Source organism: Ptychodera flava, chromosome 9, assembly GCF_041260155.1.
Source record: "Ptychodera flava strain L36383 chromosome 9, AS_Pfla_20210202, whole genome shotgun sequence".
NCBI lineage: Eukaryota > Metazoa > Hemichordata > Enteropneusta > Ptychoderidae > Ptychodera > Ptychodera flava.
Window position 1 is genome coordinate 15,504,003 of NC_091936.1, and position 23,440 is coordinate 15,527,442.

Below are 23,440 nucleotides of genomic sequence, written 5' to 3' on the forward strand. Positions count from 1 at the left end.
TACTTAGTTTTGTATCTCGGTTTTAAAGTTCGTCAAATAACGCATATTTCATTTTGCCCTGGTCTTCAACTGAACGTAGAGGAATGTAGGCATGAAACATTTGCTCGCACAGAAAGGACTTTACCGTTTGTAATTTGAATTAAGTCGAAGACGATTTCTGTCTTTTAGTATGACCTGCTTTAAACGAACGTCATACATCAAAAGTAAGATTATACCGATCAAAATATTTGCTAGTTTCGATGATTATTGGTGTTCAGCTGAAAGAAAATAAAAGCCTGCGTAAATTTGTGAATGCGACATCTCAGTTCCATATAGCATTTATTTGTCATCTTACTGAAAGTTAAATGGAAAGTTTATGTGTTTTCCCATCTCCTTTTATTCTGGTACAACTCTTCTCTCAATTTACTTCAATAACTATGGAATGTAACTCCTTGGATTGGGGCGCAAGGTCTATAGATGCAATAAACATCATTTCATTAATTCAGAAAGTCAAAATATTAAACAAAACAAAACACACACACACACACACACACACACACACACACACACATATTATATATATATTATATGCACATACATATATAGTACATATATTGTCTATATCGGAGTGTAGAGGTTGGACAAGCAAATTATTGACGAAAAATTCGTTAAGTCTCACGGCAATCACTTTTTCAGGGGCTTTTGAGATGAAAAGTTCTTGAGAATGTTTAAATCGAGTGAAGGTTTTCTTCAGAGAGGGTGTCACAATAGCTGATTTGTGAGAAGATGGAACAGTTTTGTGTTGACTGATACTGTCAGTCTTCAGTAAATGTATTGGCATGGAATCAATGCAACAGGATTTCGATGGCTCTTTTGTCACTGATTTCAGATGTGAAGAACAATTTACATATAACATCGATGTGATGTGACATACATTTATTAAGCATTGTCAAGTTTTCAAATAAACTTAAAACTGAATCAGACCATTAACCTTGTCAATTTATGCTATGTTCTGTTCCATATTCATGAGGCGGGTTGATGCCACAATATGGTAAATTTTTCTCACTACCAGCAATAGTTGTCAGTATTAATTTTGATAAGTGGCAACACAAAAATGCACATTCCAAAATACATGAACTTTATATCGGTAAAGTATTTCACCATCACAGAATAAACTTGCCCTTCATATCAATAAAATGTCTCACTATCATACAATAAACTTGCCATGATGACAAAAACTGTCAACAGTAAAGCCCTGAGAGCTGGTTTCAAATATAATATAGTATAAAAGCATCAATAGTGTTTTTCCTCTGATTATTTGAACCAAATATTCATAAAAATTTGAAATTTCTGATGCTGCACAAAATTGTTTTAATAATATACCCTGCCAATGTATGTACCAAGAACCACAGAGAAATCTATAATACTGTTTACTTGCTTAAATGCTTCGATGGTTTTCTCTACATTGTTGTTGAATTATGAATAAAACATTAGATCCAAAGAGCTTTCAGAGTGACAGCATTCATTTTTATTTTGTTCAAAGAATTTGATTCGATTTTTCAACTGTACAGAGCATGTACACATTTTAGTGAGAATTCCACAGTTTTCGTCAGCTCCATTTCATTTGCAAAAGAAGTGTAAATTTCATTTTTTTTCACTAACACTCCCCGATTTTGGGATTTTTGTAAGTTCTACACTAAAGAAATATCTTTCAGCCAGCGTTTGGAAGACCTGATCAGAAAACCCCTGAGATTCTACAGATGGCTGCTCATCAAAGCTATGCATGGCAAACGAATTGTCTTCATCTTTAGTGCCAGCCTCACCTCTGACCCTCACGGAGAAGCACTTCATCGGAAAATGATACCAGCACAGAATACTAAACAGTGATCTGGTTTTAAGACACATCCCTTGACAACTTTGTAAAAGAGTATACCTGCTAACTGTAAGCAACTTATATAATTATGTTGATTTTACAACAAAGCTGGCATGCTTCGATTTTATGAAAAACTCAATTCTTACCCTTCTTGGACTGACATATTGTTTTTTTTAATTTAGCATTGGTATGCTAATTTCCACTTTGAAAATGCAAAACAGATTGCTGGTGTGTAAGACCCTTTCTATTACAAGTCAAAGAAAGAAGATATTTCACTTCCAGGAAGTTTCTTCAGCAAAATTTGAGAACCTTGTTCAAAGCCAAGATGCAAAAGATGACATTTCAACAGTTTCAATTACCCCTCTCTCAAAATGAAGTGCGTAGTGCATAAATCACTGCTGTATCAGATTGGAATTCTGCACAGTGTCAGAAAAGAATATAAAATCTTTGTGTTAACTTCAGCAAAATCCCTCTGTTATCATTAGAAGTCAGGCAATGAAATATTCATATTAACGGCTCTGAATTCTCCACACTGTCAAAGGGAATGCCAAGGTCCTCTGTTAACTTTACAGCTTGGGCAATGAAATGCCCATTTTTCAAATGGTAATATGTAATGAGTGTAAAAAATGCATTCAAAGTATGCAATATTTACAAAATTTGAAACCAACTTCAGCCCATTTTCAACATTTCTCACAAACAGACGTGTAAACTGTACCAAAAAGCTATTAGACAAGGAATCAGTTGCTTCAATCTGCTTTCACTGGTTTGTTCCTCTGTGAGTTGTCCTGGTTATTGCCGAGTGACGAAGATTTATCTTCGATGCCATCTTTACTGTCTAGTTTCTTTTGTTGGTTTCTTCAAATGAAAGAGTATTTTCAAGATAACCATGACGACCTGACCCCAAAAGTAGTTGGCTCTGTTGGTCAAACAAGAAGGATTAATTGTTAAGTATTTGCACTGTTTCTGACCGGAAACACCTAAACTCTGTTAATATCTGCGATTGCAATTCAACATCACAAAGAACTCAAGCTTTGGCATCAATTGTCTAACAGAAACTGTCACAAAACAGAAAATCATTAAACACAGAAGTCACAAATTCTCTTTTAGCAACAAGAAGTTGGTGTCGTGGGTTTGTTCAAACTAAAATTTCATCCCATGAGGGTGTAATTAAAATTCACATCCAAAATGTGTGCACAATTTCTTTTTAAATAACTTTATATAGATATTGAAGCCTTTGATGATCATGTCAACAACTGTCTTGCTGACAATGTTAGTATAATGTATATTGCAGCAACCATGTCAAAACATGAAATGAGAGAGGGACAAAAAACATACCTTCCAAACTTGACAATACATGCATTGTCCCGAAACTGAAACATGGTAACCAGGTAAGATTATATAATCCAGTGGCGAGCCCACGTTGCAAGGTCATAGAGAAACTTCCTCAGTCTTGATGTAATGAAGTGTGGACGGATGACATATTGACCCTGCAATGTATGTATATAAATCTATGTAGCCCAGTGGATGAATAAAGGTTTAATATATTCTGACCCTCAATTGTTTCCAACACTTCTCTGGTCTACTGTTTATGGGTGCTCATTTTGAAGCTCTTTGAGTAAGTAAAGTTTACACTGCCTTAGTTTGTGGAAATGGACGATTCAATTTCTCCCCATACAGTTAACACAGGAAAAGAGCCCATTTTGAATCATAAATATGGGTAAATGTCGATTTATGTCAGTTTAAACGTTTGCGTGGTGACCACTGATTTTTACTCCTGATTTGGTAAATTTACTATCGAAAGTTTGGAGGACGGACGTTTGAGCAAAAGTTTTAAGTTTTTTCAGTTTGGAGGTGCCATAAATTTCTGCAAACTGTTTGCTATTACTCTATGAAATGGGCATAAAAGAGTTTCAATCACTATACCTCATAACGGAAATTTTTAGATGCCATCTGTTTTCTTTTTACAAAGATAACAATAAAGTTTAAATAATTGTTTACCAAATATGGCTTGAGGTTGATGTTAGATAGTAAGTCCCATCTGGGTGTGCCATTTGTGTCGTAACCATTGAATCCAAAGCCAGAGGCATTGGAGGCCGTGTCAGCTATAAGAGGAAAGAGCGAAGTCAGTGAACTGTTTCTCACTAGAGATTTATAAAACAGGGCAACTTACAAGGAGAAAAGATCAGCATCTTATCCTATCAATCGTTAAACAATGACATAAACATTATACTGCGGTGCCCTTTGAGTGATTAAATGAAGTGCAATCAGTGTTTGTGGGATGAAGTATCTTTCAGGATTGGATAGCGTAGTACACATTTCCGAGTACCGTATATTGGGATGGCACAGCCATCCAGTGTTTATAATGTACCTACGATATAATTGACAATAAAAGATGTCGCGCTTCTCTCCCAGATATGTTACACTAGTGTTTTGAAATGAGTAGAACTTTTGCAAAATTTGCTTTACTAATATTTAAAGCAGCAAATTTTGTTTCAAAACTATTTTTCGCATTTTGTTTTTGTCTACAGCAGTCAGTATTTGACCCTGAAATCATGGGCAGATTGAGAGAAAGTTAGGGAAGAAATTGATTCGATGGTGTGATCTTTAGAATCCGATATATCGTTCGCCCAGTTAAAGCGATGAAATTCGTTTCTTTGCCTCGATAAAGTTTGTATGTGCGATGTGTGATAGTGAGCATGCGTGCGTGAGTGCTTCACGAACTCTACAACGTGTGGAGCGGTCTCAGTCAGAAAAATGTAACAACTTAGCCGGCTATTGAACCACTCTTTTTTGGGAGTGGAGATTTAGCCGAGTGGTTCTCTCTGTGGCCTCTCCGCTAGGCGACTGATGCCGTATGTTGTGGGTTCGAACCCGATTGAAAACTAGCCGTATTCCCAATTTGGAGAGGCTGCAGTCTTAAGGTTTATCTTGCTGCTTGATTGTAGGGAGTTCTTAAGATGCAATGGACATGCTACTACACTGTGAAAGACACTGCTATGCTCACTCAGAGTTTTCGCTGCCTTGGATCAATTCTCGCGAGCTCAGATTACATTAGCCCTGCGTAGGATGCTGAGTGTTCCTAGCATTTCATGGCCTCCCACTCTAGTGTTGAGAGGCTGTACACCGTACGCAGGGCTAAGATTACATGAGTGCCAGCCAATGAGTGTGACAAACATTCACTGGGAATGTTCAGTGGGCCAGCAAAATATCTCCATTTTTTCAAATTTCCCGATCCCGACATAATTGCAAGGTCAAATAGCGATCACTGTAGGTATTAAATGTGATGTGTTTAAAAATTCTCACAAGATGACAAATGCTACTGTTTGTTTTAAGTATTTGGTGATCTGAGTGCAATGATACCAGAAAGGTAGGGCTCATGTAATATGGCAAGTTACACTGTATACAGTGTAATCTGTGCCTTGGCACATATGTGAGTTTAGAACTGTACTGAGGACACATGTTTGTGCTGATATTCAAAAGGGAAGGTGTTGGACTAATTGTTTTTTGAAGTTCAATTATTTCAATTTCAAAATCTTGTGATTCCAATCTTCAACAACTGTCTTCATAACTTAAATGTGGCTGTTAGGATATCACAGATCATGAATACAATTGTTAATTATTCAAGAAGCCAACATAAAATGTTTGATTCTAATCAATATTATTACAATTACCTCCAGCCTTCTGCTTTTCAGTTTTCAATTCATTGCTCATATATCTTGCTTGAAGCATTCGACAAGATTTAAACCAGACTAAAAGACTGAAAAATTCAGTGAGATTTCTCTTACCAAGGGTCCATACTAGGAAGTATACTGGATGGATCACAAACCACAGACACGCCCAGCTATACAGCATTCGATAAATGAATGGGGAATTCAGTACAGATTCATCTGGAAAAAGAAAGCATTTAAATTTGACAAAGAAATGAAAGTGTTGAATTCTAGTCGTAGGAAGGGAAAAGAAATACATATTGATTCAAGTCTTTGCCACCATTCAATTACACTCTGGCACATAATTATACAATGCAAGTTAGATGTATGACAATTTGCAGATGAACAAAACTCACATTCTTGTGAGTTAACACAGAACAAATACTGTTTGTTTGTACCAAATGGATGAGGATTAATGATGACGTTATGGAGATGATATCATGCATAAATGTGAAAGACCAGAACGTTTGATCAACTTTCTCCAGTGAAAATTTCAACCATTCTTCTACCAAATCGATATAAAAATCAGGGTTAACAGTGCAAATATTGGTACTAGAGAAACAAATTACCTAACATTAACGATATTTGAAATTCAAAATGACCGCTATGACTTTATAGGGAAAATGACATTTTTGATTAAAAAAAAATAAACATTAAGTTAAGTTAACATTTTTCTTACGCCAAGAATTTTAAAATGAGCCCCTGCAAGTGGTAGATCGGAAAGGTATTAAACAAATTTGAGAGTCCAAATATCTGTCCCTAAGGCGCATTATACCTTAAAGTGTGTTGAAGTTTACTCATTACTGCATACCTCAATACATTAAACATAACGTCAATGACACATCGCTCACATTAGGTTCGATGTGGCAGGCCAGAGTGATTATACTTTATTAAGTTTACCCCTGGACACATGCATACCAACTTTCAAAGTAATTAGACGAGCGATTTCAGAGAAAATGGTTTTCTTGACCAAAAATGGGAAAATTGCCCAAAGAATACAAATATGGAAATTTCACCACAATTTGATGACACTCAACGAAATTTGCCTCTAGGTACATGCATACCAACTTCAAAAGCAATCAGAATAGTTATTTCAGAGAAAGTGGTTTTTTGACCATAAATGCGAAAAATTGCCAAAATATACAAATATGAAAATGTCACAACAAATTTAACAAATCTCACAGAGAAGACAACCCTAGGGTCAAGAATATTAAGTTTCAAAGCAACTCGACAAGAACTTTGGGAGAAAATGATATTTTGACCAAAACTTGGGAAAATCCCCCCCCCCCCCAAATACAAATATGAAATTTCACAATAATTTGAACACATCTGACTCAAGTCACAGTAAAGTACCTACACACCAAGTTTCAACCAAATCTGGCTTGTGGTTACGGAGATTTATCAGTTTGCTGGATTTTCCCTTTTTGCCTCATTTGCATATTTTTGACACTGACATGTTAATTTGAACAGGTTCTCCACAGCCCAAAACATCATCGCGCCGCGACGCTATCGTTCAAGCCCGCGACGCTTTCGATCTCACCGCGACGCTATCATTGTTACCCGCAACGCTATGGTTCAGTGACAAAATGTTCACTATGGCACCTACTGGTCGACGTCTGTACGATCACACAAAAGGAAGACAGATTATATGTAGCTTCTTTGTTTTACAATGTCACTAGTTATTACTCCTTTCAATTTGTATGAATAGTATAAACAACAGAACAAGTTCACACGTCCCACCCTTGACGGTACCGCACCGACCCATCCAAAGAAATTGTAAAGTTAAAGGACAAAAAAATTGACAGCAAAAGTCAGCGACGATTTCCGCTCTTAATTGACGAAATATTTTCAAATCAAAATCAAACTGATTACAGAATCCCTAGCTACAGAAGTGGCGCTTTGGTGTAATTTCTGTTTGTCACACATCTTAAAATTAAAAGTAAACTGGAACGAAGACATCATCTGATCATGTTTGCTGCCGATCAACAGCATAGCCTAGCATAGTGAACTGTCTGTCGCCGCACCGGCATGGGTTGGCTGCACGTACATGCAACTCAACTTTCCAAAGTCAAACGGTCAGTATCTTGTGAAAACAGCAACATAGCAATGAAAATTGTTATAGTCAGTGGTAAAAACTCTTAACAGATGGAGTGTTAATTGCTTTAAACAAATGAAAATGCATATGAAGAGAATGAAAACCCACATAGCCTGCGTGAGTGAAAATACTGTAAACAATGGCGGATGTGACATCAAAGTGGGACTCTTCTTTTTGGTACCAGGGGTGCGTAGGATCAGAGAACCCTGATAAACGTACTGAAAAAACGCAGTATTTTCGTGGCGATGCTGTCATGGGAACTTCTATGCCTCATTGTTTTACATCTTTTAATAGTTTCTTTGATCTGAGCAGTTTTACCAACTGTAACGGTATATTTTACTCTGCTACCCTTTCTTTATTGGAGCAGAAGGGAGTTAAACAAGGGTAGGAGCTTATGCAACTTAGTAAGGATGTATAAATTTTGAAAAAAAGTCAGTCGAGGGGCTCTACTCCATAGGTACCCTGTTTGTCAATTTTTAGTGAACACAAACTATATGCAAATCTATGCAAATATTTGAAAAAAATAATTATGCAAATATTATGCAAATTAGCCGCTACTCTATAAAAATCCTAGGGAGAACCCTGTTTGAACAAATCACGTCTCCATCCCTGGTTGTTTGATGTGGACAGACATATATTGGCACATACTAACACATATACATACATGCCTACAGACATATAGACGCCGCCGACTAACATATTAGCTCTCTTTAGTATATATATATATATATATATATATATATATATATATATATATATATATATATATATATATATATATATTTATATATAATCCCATGGTATTTTTCTCTGTTTGACGTCATCGTATACGAGTGTTTTTCGCGGAGCCGTACAACTTCGAGCCGAAGGCGAGAAGTTGTGCGGCTCCGCGAAAAACACGAGTATACGATGACGTCAAACAGAGAAAAATTCCATGGGATTATATATTTATCACATGAACAGTCTTCTTATTTTTCTTTGATGTGGATGGATCAAAATTATTGTAACAAAGTGCATGATTTTTATTGCGATTTTGTGTTTTATTTACGCGGATTACTTTCATTTAATGAGTAAAGCGGCCCGTCACCCAGGAGATGTGCAAATGTTTACAGGTATACTTTCATTCATAAATCCGATTTAGCTGAAATTTCGCTACAGCGAATGGTATCTCCACCAATCAGAGATCCGGATTCTGTCACGTGCGCGTGTCAATCATTGTCTCGCGCTGGAGCGATGCCAAGGCAAGTCTGCCATCATAGCTTTCACGACACTACGTGCTACCGACGGATAGCCATAGTATTTTGAGTTATTTAGAATATTTACGAATTACGCATTTATGTAGTTAATACAATGACACTATCGAAACAGTAGTTATCATTCTTAGAGATGCTGTGGCTTTTAAAATATCATACGTTTACGACCTTTGCGAGCCCGAAAGATTCAGATCGATGACACACAGAGTGTACGCTTGTTGTTGTGGGCACTGCCGTCATCGGTCTCCGCCGCGCCGGTGGCCATCTCAGTCCTCAATATTTTCGTGTTACGGACTTTGATGTTTGCTGTGACACGTATCGCCCGTAGGTACATCCTGATTTTGTTACTTGACGGGAACTCTGTTCTGTTGTAAGTGTTTCCGAGTCAACTTTTGAAATAAATCGGATTCTACAGCACTGCACTGCAGAGTTAGGGCTACAGGGCGCGACAGCTGTATATATCTTCACTACAGCCTTCCGCTGCAGGTTTGATCCCGATCGAGAAACGATTGAATGATTTGTGTGATGAAGGAAATTTATCGTTGTTCGTCGAATGACTTTATGCTTGTGCCTTCTATGTCGCTTTCCCGAATATTAGGCTATACGGTACTCATTTATTAAGTTGAACTTTCATTGAGGTGTATCTTTAGGGTTCATCGCCAACGGGATCGCCATGTACGATGTCGCTTGGCGATCGCCAGGCATACGACGACGTCCACTTTGAGCCTTACGACTGGAGCAGTGACGTTATTGAGCCATTAAAACGATCGACGGTATCCTCATTCGATTCTTGGGAATAGCTAAAGCTTTAGCGACTTGGAATTTCGTTGGACATGCCTTCTATATTTACATATCTGGATTTATCGGGTCATCTTTTTGTCAAATGCCATGAGCACGGCTGGAGCACGGCATCGATCACGACAAATCGGTCTGTGTTGCGACGTGCATGTACGAACGGTACCATTGCAGGAAAAAAAGTTCCGGTTGATGACGTACCACAGGGTAATATGGATTTCTTATCTGTGCTGGTGTACGTCACACAGGTGGAGATACGGGCCAGTTCATGTGATAAATATATATATATATATATATATATATATATATATATATATATATATATATATATATATATATATATATATATAATATATATATATATATAAAAGAAACCTTAGGAATTCAGGTGATCCCCAGTGGAGCGTGGAATGGGGTGAAGATAGAAGAAACTTGGGTTGAAACACACTACCACACCTGGTTGTTAGGTTCCAAACGTATTTATTATACCTCAAACACAACGTTTCGCTCTAATTTAGAGCTTCTTCAGTGTTTTCTACAATAAAAAGTACGAACATGAAAATTACAATGGTTGAATTGTGTAGGAAAACGAGCAATGTAGAGTTATAAGTCTGTGAAAATCTGGAAATGTACATGAATGAGGAGTAGAACAAAAACTTGCGATTGACATGCAAAAATAAATTAAAGATGATGTAAAATCATCAAAAGTAAGAAGCTCATCTTAATACAAAAGAATAGTCCTGAGTTAAGTTATTGTAGCTTTTGACTAACCCTTTTTCATTTTGCTATTCCAGGCTGTCTCCTTTCATTTATGTACATTTACAGATTTTCAGATACTTGTAACTCCACATTGCTCGTTTTTCTATATATATATATATATATATATATATATATATATATATATATATATATATATATATATATATATATATATATATTTATATATAAAAGAAACCTTAGGAATTCAGGTGATCCCAGTGGAGCGTGGAATGGGGTGAAGATAGAAGAAACTTGGGTTGAAACACACTACCACACCTGGTTGTTAGGTTCCAAACGTATTTATTATACCTCAAACACAACGTTTCGCTCTAAATTTAGAGCTTCTTCAGGTGTTTTCTACAATAAAAAGTACGAACATGAAAATTACAATGGTTGAATTGTGTAGGAAAACGAGCAATGTAGAGTTATAAGTCTGTGAAAATCTGGAAATGTACATGAATGAGGAGTAGAACAAAAACTTGCGATTGCCATGCAAAAATAATTAAAGATGATGTAAAATCATCAAAAGTAAGAAGCTCATCTTAATACAAAAGAATAGTCCTGAGTTAAGTTATTGTAGCTTTTGACTAACCCTTTTTCATTTTGCTATTCCAGGCTGTCTCCTTTCATTTATGTACATTTACAGATTTTCAGATACTTGTAACTCCACATTGCTCGTTTTTCTATACAATTCAACCATTGTAATTTTTTAGTCTCTCCTGTCATTCATGTACATTTCCAGATTTTCACAGACTTATACTCTACATTGCTCGTTTTCCTACACAATTCAACCATTGTAATTTTCATGTTCGTACTTTTTATTGTAGAAAACACCTGAAGAAGCTCTAAATTTAGAGCGAAACGTTTTGTTTGAGGTATAATAAATACGTTTGGAACCTAACAACCGGTGTGGTAGTGTGTTTCAACCAAGTTTCTTCTATATATATAATATATATATAAAGAAATGAGCTAATTTCGTGCTGCAGGCACTCTAAAATATTTCTGCTATCCCACATAAATTAAACACGTATACGCGCGCGTATATACGCGCATCACGATATGTTCCATTCAGAATGCCTTTGTTCTATTTTCTCATTACTCTAGAATGTATTGGTTTGTATTTGGCAGTTGCCTGATGACTGCATCGCAAGATGCACGAAACTCTGAGTAGCGAATAAATGTTTTAATCTTATAATCCAGCTCCGGACTTTCATCTACCTATAGCTCTAGTTCAACTATTGAGCACTCTGCCAGTCCGATGAAGACATCAATCTACGTCCTGCTCGTATTTAGCTCCATATTTTTGTTGAGCACTCTGACCGATTCATCGCCTGTCAACATGGAGAAAACCAACTTAGGATATTCGACCAAGAACATTCCACTGCCATCAAGAAACGAATATATGAAGAGACTCATTGAGAAAACTGAACATTTTCTTCGCCGTGTGCGTTGGATAGCGCACTTCTTCCTTAACCCAAGAAAACCAAAGACAAAGGAAACCTACGGCTTTAAATCACGAAATTCGCCGCCACAAGTTGAAGAACTGAAACCTTTCGAAAACGACATGTTAAAACTCATCCAAAATGTCAAGTTCAAAGATGTTAAATGCTGTTTCCAGAAAAAACTATCCAACGACATCAAGACCATCATAAAACCAGGTAAACTTCTCATACCAGCGGATAAAACCACAAATTACTACAAAATGGACACTGAATCTTATGACAAGTTACTGAAAGAAAATATCACAAAAACATACAAGAAGTCCAATCCAGAAGTAGTTACAGCAATCGACGCAGAAGCAGCCAAAATAGCCTATAAACTTGAATTAGACGATCGCATAGAAAAAATAGCACAGAAGGAGGCATATATCACCCTTAAAGACCATAAACCCACATTCAATGATCATCCGACGTGTCGCCTAATCAACCCAACCAAATCAGAAATTGGCATGGTAAGCAAGCAAATCCTCGATAAAATTAATAAGCCAATCATCAATGCCACGAACATCAACCAGTGGAAGAACACATCAGACGTCCTTAAATGGTTCAACAATCTAGAGCATAAAGAATCACTTTCCTTGATAAGCTTTGATATATGCGAATTTTACCCATCGATCAATGAAGAGTTACTGACCAAAGCCCTAAATTTTGCCAGCAAATACCGCCAAATAAGTAGTGACGAACGTGACATCATCATGCAGGCCAGGCGCTCATTGTTATTCGAAACCAACATACCATGGGAGAAGAAATCGTCATCTGACCAATTCGACGTGACCATGGGTTCATTCGACGGAGCGGAAATATGTGAATTGGTCGGTTGCTATATACTGTCTCTACTCACTGAAAAGTACGGCCAAAATGTGGGCTTTATAGGGACGACGGTTAGCAGCTTTCAAGGGAAAACCGCAAGAGATTGAAAACATCAAGAAAGGAATCTGCGAAATCTTCCGCAACAACGGTTTAAAGATCACAGTTGAGGCTAACCAAACCATTGTCAATTTCCTGGATGTGACACTAGACCTGAAGAGTGGTAAGCACACGCCATACATGAAACCGGGTAATGTGCCATTGTATGTACACCGCAAATCTAATCATCCACCATCCATCCTGAAAAATATCCCTGAATCGATCAACAGGAACCAGCGTTCGAAATTCACGCTAACCCGCTAGCCCCAGACCAGCTGTTTTCATGCCGGGCCAGTAAGTTGTGAAAGAAGCAGACCCGAGTGTCCTGCTCTAAATAAAGAAGGGGTCAGCAATTTTGAATACTCTTACCCTATTCTGTTAAATTCTCAAGTAATCAAACCGCAAAATTTAGGAAAAATTGGCAGGTAAAATCTCAAAAGATCGAACGGTGAAATTACTTAGCGAAAGCCTTTACAGCTACGCATTTCTCGCGACTTGCGAGATTGATGGCGCTACTCAACATCTTCCATTTGTGACGCGTTGGGGTCACGTTGGGGTAGGTTCGAGATTTCGTTTAGTCAAAATGGCAGCATTGTTTTGATGAACCTCGCCTCGCGGGTGAATATCAGTAGCGAGAAAGATGTACAGGTATTTGAATATTGAGCCACCTACAGCAACAAAGAAGGGGCCCTGAACAATAAAAAAGATGCAATACCATAACACCAAACTATTAATTTCCCTTCAAGTAAAATTCCGTATTATGCCCAGGACCAGTTGATTTCCTTTCGGGCCAGTGAATTTTATAAGTTACTGGCCCGCTTGGCCAGTAGCGATTTTGCATGAGTTTCAAACACTGCAGGAGTCTGTCTAAAATATCATCAGACAAAGAATCTTTCGACAACACCAAATCTGCATACCAGGATGCCTTGGATAAGAGTGGATACCATTACAATCTTACATACAAAGAAGAACCACCTAAAAGGAAACGAAATAGACAAAGAAACATTACGTGGTACAACCCCCCTTACAGCAAAAGCGTGGATACTAATATAGGAAAATGCTTCCTCAGTCTGATCGATAAGCATTTCACCAAATCAAATCCTTTGCACAAAATCTTTTCGAGAAATACACTAAAAATCAGTTATAGTTGCATGAGTAATATTGGTACAATAATAACAAACAACAACAAGGCTAAATTAAACAACTTAAACCCAGTCCCAGTGAAGAGAATAAGACAAACTGCAACTGCAATAATAAATGCCCGATGAATGGTAGTTGCAATGATGAACACATAGTATACCAAGCGGAAGTCATTACATCGACACAAAACAAACTTACATCGGACTATGTGATACAACATTTAAATTTAGATATAGAAACCATATTTGCTCGTTCAAAAACCAACGCTATAAAATGCAACTGAGTTAAGTAAATATATTTGGAACTTAAAAGACCAGAACATTGAGTATGAAATCAAATGGAGAAAGGTAAAACAAGCTAAGCCATACTCCAATACCAACAAGTGCAACTTGTGTTTTGTGGGAAAAGTTTTTTATCATATGTAGACCAACCATGGCAACGCTCAACAAAAGAAATGAGCTAATTTCGTGCTGCAGGCACTCTAAAAGATTTCTGCTATCCCACATAAATTAAACACGTATACGCGCGCGTAAATACGCGCATCACGATATGTTCCATTCAGAATGCCTTTGTTCTATTTTCTCATTACTCTAGAATGTATTGGTTTGTATTTGGCAGTTGCCTGATGACTGCATCGCAAGATGCACGAAACTCTGAGTAGCGAATAAATGTTTTAATCTAATAATCCAGCTCCGGACTTTCATCTACCTATAGCTCAAAGTTCAACTATTGAGCACTCTGCCAGTCTGATGAAGACATCAATCTACGTCCTGCTCGTATATATATATATATATATAATATATATATATATATATATATATATATATATATATATATATATATATATATATATATCAAAGGTGAGCTAAAATACCATCATGGTTATTTGATCATCAATGTTTGCATATATATAATATAATATATATATATATATATATATATATATATATATATATATACAGGGATAGAAATACTTTTTTATTTCTTGTGGCAAAAGTTTGCCACCGGATATGAAATCTGGTGGCAATTATGAAAATCTGGTGGCAGTTTAACACATTATGTGATCGGTATAATAACAACATTTTGTCATTGCCACATACTCATTCTAATTTATAAATTCTTGAAAATATGGTGAGTACACGTCACAAAAAGTCAACCCATACTGCAGGCCTCGAAAAAAAATTTTCAAACTTACTAACCGTGGGACACGTGAATTTCATTTTTACTTGCCCGAGAGGAAAAGTACTTGCCCTAAATTTCTAATAGCTGTACCAGTAATTTGTAACAGAGAGCAAGAGTTTGGCCATATGAAGTGAATTCAAAGAGGAAAAAACAGATTCAAACAAGAACTACATCTTGTTAAAATGAAGACTATTACCAAATCTAAAATGTCCCAGAAGAAATGTGAGAATACTTAAGTCTTTTCTGTAGATTTTGGCCATTTAGAGAACATCTTTGAATTTGGAATTTTTCCACAACCTAATCCAAATTAAAATCTTTGCATAAGAGTAATAAGATTGTGTGATTTACAATGTGCATGGCTGGCTGCTGCTCTTTATTATCAAGCTGAGATCACAAACAACTGCTCTGCTATCTGCCAATGCATACACACATGTACATCTGCAACTCTTTTACCTGTTTACATGTTTGCTCACTGAGCACAGCAGTCTTTCAAAGTTTATTGATAAATGTATTCGTCAAGAGAGCAGATTCAAGTTTCGTTTTCGTTACTCTTCAGTGCAGATTTGTTTTCTGTAATGAGAGCCGATCCCTAAAATCCAAGGTCACGTAATTTGAAACTGTCTGCATCTCACGCACTACGTAGCTGCAATATGTGGCCTCCTTGGTCGACTGAGCCTGTTTCGACTACGATGTAAACTTGTACTTTTTCATCTGGGTGTTGATTTACGTTGAACAGTAAGCATTGCCGAGATCTATGGCTTTGAATAAGTTTACATCCATTTACAAAGCACATGGTGCAATTACACTATCGCGTGAAGCCGATCGACTGTCATACAACTCATACGCTTGCACAAAGAGAATGGCAACCACTGTCAAGAGCATACCACTTTACGGCACACATACAAAACAGTGAGTTCACTCCGTGTCGTCGGAGAGAACATGTCGCAAAACTCTATTTTTACGACTTTTTGTGTTTTACAACAGCAAGAACGATTATTTTGCAATGTCGGGCGGATTTTCAAGGGTTTTCAGAAAACACTTCTGAGAGTTGAAGGACTTACAATGATTGTAGAAGTGTACAGACCTAATGAAATACGTTTTCAAGCTTGAATTGTCCAGAGTTTAGTTAATTCAACCGCTGGTGGACTTGCCCGTCGGACGGGAAGCATATTGATTTTAATTGCCCGACCGCAAATTCACTAGCAACGAGCGTCGGGCGATAGGAATTTTTGAGCCTGTACTGGCTAATGAATTGCAAGTATTTATTATTATTTAAATCACGCATGCTGCAGTTTGGCTTTGTTTTCAAATGTCACAACATGCTTTTATCTTGTGCCCTATAACTGCATTATGCGGCTATCACAGAGAACAACAACATGTCAAGTGTACAAAAGCTGCTGTCATCGATATGGAGATTAGCCAATCACAAGTTTGGATTCACGCTATGTTTTCATTCGTGCCAAAATGTCGCAATTAGTTTGGATTTTTTTTGCTAATGAGTTTTTTCCGCCGTCCGACAACGCGCGCGCGTGTTCCTTCAGTGTTCCTTCATTCAAGCCGTAGGATCGATGACATGATGACCCAAAATTTAGTGGCAGAAAAATACCACCAGAAAAAAATTTTGGTGGCAGATTGACAGTTTTTGGTGGCAAATGCCACCATTGCCACCGATTATTTCGAACACTGATATTTATATATATATGATATATATATATATATATATATATATATATATATATATATATATATATATATATATATATATATATATATATATATATATATATATATATATAATATATATGGGCCGCGTCAAGCAAAAACCTACCTGATGGTAATGGATACAATGTTGCACAATATCAGTTCTAAAAATTGATACTTTGTATGAGAGTTTACGTTTACGCGCCCACAGACATGTCGGCGATAAAATCATGGGCTTGTTTCTTTCCTTTAAATCCTCTTCGAATTAAAAACATTTACAGTAAGAAATATCAAAAGTGGATAGTACCAAGGTGCGGTGAAATGTAGATACTCGTTTCTCTCATTTTCGTTCTACATTTTGAAACGTAAAGTTTAGGGTGTAATCAATCACCGCCAAAAATATTTGCATATGAAAGAGTTTCCCGCCCATAGCTCTTGTCGAGCCGTCATCAGTCTGCAACCTGCCGTGTCGTACGTTGCTTTCGTCTCTAAAATCATCGGCATTTCTCAAAGTAAAATGTGTTCAAGAGTTCCCGTTGACCTTCAATTCGACGAAGATCTAGGGCAATTAATGTCCGATAGACATCGGGATTTCCTTGATGACATCGAAAGTGAACACCAACAACGCCAACTTGCAAGCGACGAAAGCAGCAACGGTAGTGACTCAGAGAACTCTGAATCCGATTCAGATGATGAGTGCAGTGCCAAACATCGTCGCAGGATTTGCTTGCAAATTTTACTGCTTCTACCGAATCCAGACGTGAGACTGATGGAAATAATCATGCGTCTGAAGTTACTGCAGAATTTCAAGTTGGTTGCAGCTGTTCCAATCGATGTTACAGTCAACTCAACGCAGATCGGGTATTTCAGTATCGCCTTAATTTAGCCGAATTCACAAAGACGGAAAAAGACATACTCCTGCTTGCGAAGATGGAACAGATGGAAAAGAAAGGTGACACAAGGAGAGGAAAGATACGAGAATGTCAGAGATTCAGATACGAATTTGACGGATACGAAATTTGCGAGAAGGCATGGCGATTTATTCATGACATCAGTGAGTATTTACAAACATGCAAGTTTCTCCTTGTCTATGTTAAAAACAATCTCTGCCCCAAAACGACTTAATCGAAGTACTGATTTGTTGACATCAGATATCGATATAGAACATGATCGAATTGTGTTTGCCTTTCTGTCATTTAAATCAGATCATCAAACAGAATTGCCGTACACGAGTACCGGTATATTCTCATGGATTCCAAAGAATTGAAGTTCAAGGTCATTGACCCAGACAGCCGCGCGCGTCATGGCGTGTAAAGTCAGTCTCATCTTCAGTCTCATCATGGGCCAGTGGCTAGAGCAGTGGACTCACGATCAAAGGATGGTGAGTTCGAGCCCCGGCATGGCTGTGGTGTTGTGTCCTTGGGCAAGGCACTTTATTCCTCATTGCTTCTCCCCACCCAGGAGTGATGGGTACCTGGTAGGACAGAGATTGTTATGTGTGCGTTTAGCTCTGCTGCGCTTATTGGCTGCACATGTGAGCTGTTGTCTGCTCCCCAGGGAGTTGAGTGGTATAATATTAGGTCCAGTGACCAGGGGTAATAATAATTGTAAAAGCGCATTGATCACATCTACTTGTGGATATGTGCGCTATATAAGAACCAAATATTATTATTATTATTATTATTATTATTCTAAGTTCTGGCTCCAATAATTGTAGCTCACGGGCCTTTGTTTGCTGTGCTGGTGATTCAGCCACGGGCCGCGCCGGAGCTGAACAATTATTGCAGCTATGACACCTTCCTGACTTTCAATTTACTCTCAGACTGACAGTGAATGAGTGATAGTTTTCCATGCGTCGACGCAGTTTTAATTCGTCATTTCAATCAATAACAGTCAACGTCGATGCATAGCGCGCCGGCAAGGCAATATAACTGCCTGTTTTGTCATCAAAGCGACACCATGCATGATAGGCATCCGACCATAGTGTTCAAATTTATTTTTAGGATCACTGATCCTTCAAAGTAGAACTAGATTGTACCTTATGTTTTCAGTTGACTTTGAAATTAAACAATAACTAATAACCCGACATGAAATGTGATATCTTTCTCTAATATAATTTTATCTCCCTCTCAGGTGTTTGGAGTTACAAATCTCTGAAAGCCCATTACAAGGTCAATGGCATAGCACCTAGAGAACATGGTTTGAAAGGAAAGAAGGCTCATAATGCTTTTTCATTTGAGGTAAGCAAATATCTTAAGTGCATCGTGGTCAATTCACAAACCGTTTGTAAATTCAGAGTTTTAGTTAAGGGCAGTAAGTAGGTAAATGTTACCGGAATTCACAGTCATCTTACTATTGTTTCCTTTGGTATATCAAGGTTTCCAATTTGGACAGCAGAAATGTTACCAGAGTTGCGAAATTAATTACCAGTGTCCCCTATCTTTAGCAGAAAAGACTGAGTAAAATCATTAATGTTTAGTAGAGAGTAATTTGCAATAACATAACCAAAGTTCAATTTTGATCTCAATTTTCCAAACTCATCTCTCGCAGACATATCTGGGGAATAATTTTCATTAGTCGGTTTCTCTGACATGACGACGTGTGTGATAGCCCTTTTCCCAACTGGGTTTATCTGTTGTTGTCATGCCAGATCTATCATAAATAGTAAAACCACAAATTTCCCATTTCACATATTTGGCCTGATTTGACAGGAAAAAAGTTTTGTTTTTTTAGACTTCTATCTCATCTTGTTTTAAATTTCTTGATTTTGGTATTTAAAGTCAGTATCTTTAAGTTAAAGCCCAAGTGCTGCTAACTTTTGATGATAATTTCACCATTTTTATTTTGAATGTGAACCATAATTCCTTGTTCTTCTCCCCAAAGAATGTTGATATACACATTGTCCAGCTTGTCAACTCAGCCCCTATGGTTGTAAAGTGCATATTTATTGTTGAAAACTGACTTCTGGTCTGGACTAGAATTCAAATGTAAACAATATTCATGCATTTGATACATAGACGCTAAGTTGACAAGCTAAATAGTGGGTGTTTCAACATTCTTTGGGGAGTATAATAGGGAGTTGCAATTGATTTATAAAATAAAAATAATGAAAAAATCATCGAAAGTTAGCGGCACTGGGGCTTTAACATTTCATGATTTTTTCACTTCGTTTGTTTTTCAAGGTCAACTAGTTTCTTGTTGTGCTGACTCCCAAAAACATGTTGAGATATACAGTATTTAGCTTGTTATTAAACTCAGCCTAAGATCGTGCATGTGTAAACTGCAGTGTCATTGTTGACAGGGTAATCCCGGTACAAACTAGAGTTCAAATGTAAACAATAATAATGGATGTTACAAGTACAGACTTTGTGTTGACAAGCTAAATAGTGGGTGTTTAGACATGCCTTTGGGAGTAGAACAAGAACTTGCAATTAACATACAGATATAATGAAAAATTCATCATAGGTTAAAAATACAGTACCGCCCCCCCCCCCCTTAAGAACTGACTACAGCATGATTTCTGGCAGTGTTTTCACCAATAGGTTGATAGATACCAGGTCATCCACAAACCTGTTCTTTATTTGTGTTTAAAAATCAAGTGATTTGTGTTGAATTTTTTTCTTGTTTTGTGATCATTTTTTTGAAGACAGATATACAATACTGGCACCATAAAAGCAGACAATGGTTTTACAAACGTACAAAAAATACCAATTTTAACTGAAGATGTTTTCATATTCTTTCACTTGTCACCATAGATCATCCAGCACGTTGTGCAGTTCATAATGGAGTACTCAAATGAGTTTGGTTTGCCTATGCCAGCTGTACCACGTGGAAGGGAAGGCACTCCACCAGTCTACTTACCATCCAGTATCACCAAGGACAGAGTTTACTCAGCTTATGTAGAGTCATGTGAGCAGACACAGCCACCTCTGACACATGTCGGACTCACTACTTTCAAGAACGTATGGAAAGACTGTGTTCCTCACATTCAAACCATTTCTCCCAAAACTGATGTTTGTGTGAAATGTGAAGAGTTTCGAAACAAAATTATGTTTGCCTCCTCAGAAGATGATAAATTATTGTTTACATCGCAATATAATGAGCATGTCATGAAAGCACAGAAAAGGAGAGAATTTTATAAGAATTGTGTTCAGAAGTCATTTGAAGAGTATGAATCATTACCACAACAAAATAAGATTCTTGGTATTCACACTCCTTGTTCACAAGATTTGTTTTCTGTTCATTATAGTTTTGATTATGCACAACATTTTTCACTTCCCCATCAGTCAAGACAAGTTGGTCCTTTGTACTTCCTTAGCCCAATGAAAGTTTTCTGTTTTGGTGTTTGTAATGAAGTTTGTAAAGAACAAATTAATTATCTTTTCACTGAAGCTGATAGCATTGGTCAGGATGGGAAGAAAAGTGCAGGACCCAATAATGTAATTAGCATATTGCATCACCATCTTTCAGATCACAGTTTGGGTGAAAAACAATGTTCCTTTCATGCTGACAACTGTGGGGGTCAAAATAAAAACAAATCTGTTCTGCACTATATGTCATGGAGAACCAGTACTGGTCTGCATGATGAAATTCAAATTCATTTCATGGAACCTGGGCACACAAAATGTATCTGTGATGCATGCTTTGGTAAAGTTCGTCAATTATATAGACGTAGTGATGTTGATACAGTGGATCAGTTAGCTACTCTTGTCAACAAGAGTGCCAATATTAATAAAAGTCATGTCCTGCAACAAGACTCAGAGTCTGATCACACATGGCAATGGTATCAGTGGGATACATATCTATCTGCATATCTCAAACCACTGAAAGGCATCAGGAAATATCACCATTTTAGGTTTAATAAAGATAATCCAGGTAAAGTTTATGTAAAAGAAGTCCATGATGAAATTGAAACTGAGATAGCATTGGTTAGAAATTGTGTAGCTTGGCCCCCACCACAAGGAAGCTTTCCTGAGAAACTTGAATGTGGAGGTTTGTCAGATGCCCGCCATAGACAACTACATGATACTATTCAACAGCATGTAAGGCCACCTTTTCGGGCTGACTTTTGTACAGTTTGTATGTAAAGTGTATACACCACACTTCAAAAAGTGAATAAAACAAGATTGAGTATTTCTCATTTATGTACCAGTACATGTTTGTCGTTTGAAGTATTATTTTGCAGTGAGAGTGGGCACTGAACAATTGAACATTGAACATTGAAGTGAAAGTGAACATGCATAAATTTGTTTGTAAACCTGAAAATCATGTTAATAAGATATCTACACAGCTTAAATGAAACATTTTTATCTCATATCATGTTGGCAAAAACAACACACTTCAAAAAGTGAATAAAACAAGATTGAGTATTTCTCATTTATGTACCAGTACATGTTTGTCGTTTGAAGTATTATTTTGCAGTGAGAGTGGGCACTGAACAATTGAACATTGAACATTGAAGAGAAAGTGAACATGCATAAATTTGTTTGTAAACCTGAAAATCATGTTAATAAGATATCTACACAGCTTAAATGAAACATTTTTATCTCATATCATGTTGGCAAAAACAACACTTCATCAGCGTGGTTTTTCTATGGAAGAAACAATGCAGAGGTACACAGTAAGTTGATGATGTGTGAATGAAGAGCAAAGGAAAACCAGTATGCAAATCTAAGGTCAGGGGTTATATTCAAATGAGCTAAAATCATACTTCTGATCGCGGTTCGGACCTTAAACTTCAGTGACATAATCTAGAGATAGAGAACCATAAAAAATGCTAGAAAAACAAAAATTGATAATTTTGACCATCAGGTAGGTTTTTGCTTGACGCGGCCCATATATATATATCAAAGGTGAGCTAAAATACCATCATGGTCATTTGATCATCAATGTTTGCAAATAAGAAGAAATTCCATCACAGATACCGACCTAAGTTGCCTTCTAAAGGTATTATTGATTTCAGAGGGGCAGATACGGCAACTATCATGATGGATATTACTAATTTTTTAAGGACGACAGCCTGGAATAGCAAAATGAAAAAGGGTTAGTCAAAAGCTACAATAACTTAACTCAGGACTATTCTTTTGTATTAAGATGAGCTTGTTACTTTTGATGATTTTTACATCATCTTTAATTTATTTTTGCATGGCAATCGCAAGTTTTTGTTCTACTCCTCAAAGCATGTTGAAACACCAACTATTTGGCTTGTCAACACAATGTCTATATGTGTCAATTTCACTGTCATTGTTTACATTTGAATCCTTAGCTGCACAGAATTTGCTTGTCAACAATAACAATGTAGTCTGTACATGTACAGGCTGAGTTGATAAACTCAACACATATGGCAAATTATTTTGTGAAGCCTTCCATCGGTGCTTGTATGTACGTTCTGGGTTTGCAAGTCTAAATATCTTTCTCTGGTAGACTTCTTTATAAATTTGTTAGCAAATTGTATGTAAAACAAACCTCGAAGTGACTATAGTAACAAGACTATGCCTAATAAAGTTTAAAACTATCGTGCCAAATGTTAGATCATTACGATCATCTGAGTT

The 23,440-nt window shown here is 37.0% G+C and overlaps 2 protein-coding genes across 2 annotated transcripts; one reads left to right on the forward strand and one right to left on the reverse strand.

The window, feature by feature from the left end:
* Positions 1-898: 898 nt before the first annotated feature.
* Positions 899-22,929, reverse strand: LOC139140131 (lysophospholipid acyltransferase 2-like). Its single transcript, XM_070709175.1, has 5 exons — positions 22,818-22,929; positions 5,638-5,739; positions 3,851-3,954; positions 3,188-3,339; positions 899-2,768 (listed from the first exon to the last, which is right to left on the reverse strand). Exons 1-4 carry the CDS (start codon positions 22,873-22,875, stop codon positions 3,247-3,249), a joined length of 357 nt encoding a protein of 118 aa, XP_070565276.1. The 5' UTR covers positions 22,876-22,929; the 3' UTR covers positions 899-2,768; positions 3,188-3,246.
* On the forward strand, positions 17,650-22,046 carry LOC139140124 (uncharacterized). Its single transcript, XM_070709157.1, has 3 exons — positions 17,650-17,943; positions 19,023-19,129; positions 20,645-22,046. Exons 1-3 carry the CDS (start codon positions 17,820-17,822, stop codon positions 21,974-21,976), a joined length of 1,563 nt encoding a protein of 520 aa, XP_070565258.1. The 5' UTR covers positions 17,650-17,819; the 3' UTR covers positions 21,977-22,046.
* Positions 22,930-23,440: the final 511 nt, after the last annotated feature.

Coding starts and splice junctions, on each gene's coding strand:
- LOC139140124 (XM_070709157.1), top strand. CDS start 17,820: ATGGAACAGATGGAAAAGAAAGGTGACACAAGGAGAGGAAAGATACGA. Junction 17,944..19,022: donor GCGATTTATTCATGACATCA/GTGAGTATTTAC, acceptor TCTCCCTCTCAG/GTGTTTGGAGTTACAAATCT. Junction 19,130..20,644: donor ATAATGCTTTTTCATTTGAG/GTAAGCAAATAT, acceptor TTGTCACCATAG/ATCATCCAGCACGTTGTGCA.
- LOC139140131 (XM_070709175.1), bottom strand. CDS start 22,875: ATGATAGTTGCCGTATCTGCCCCTCTGAAATCAATAATACCTTTAGAA. Junction 5,740..22,817: donor ACCTTTAGAAGGCAACTTAG/GTCGGTATCTGT, acceptor TTCTTTTTCCAG/ATGAATCTGTACTGAATTCC. Junction 3,955..5,637: donor CTTCCTAGTATGGACCCTTG/GTAAGAGAAATC, acceptor TTCCTCTTATAG/CTGACACGGCCTCCAATGCC.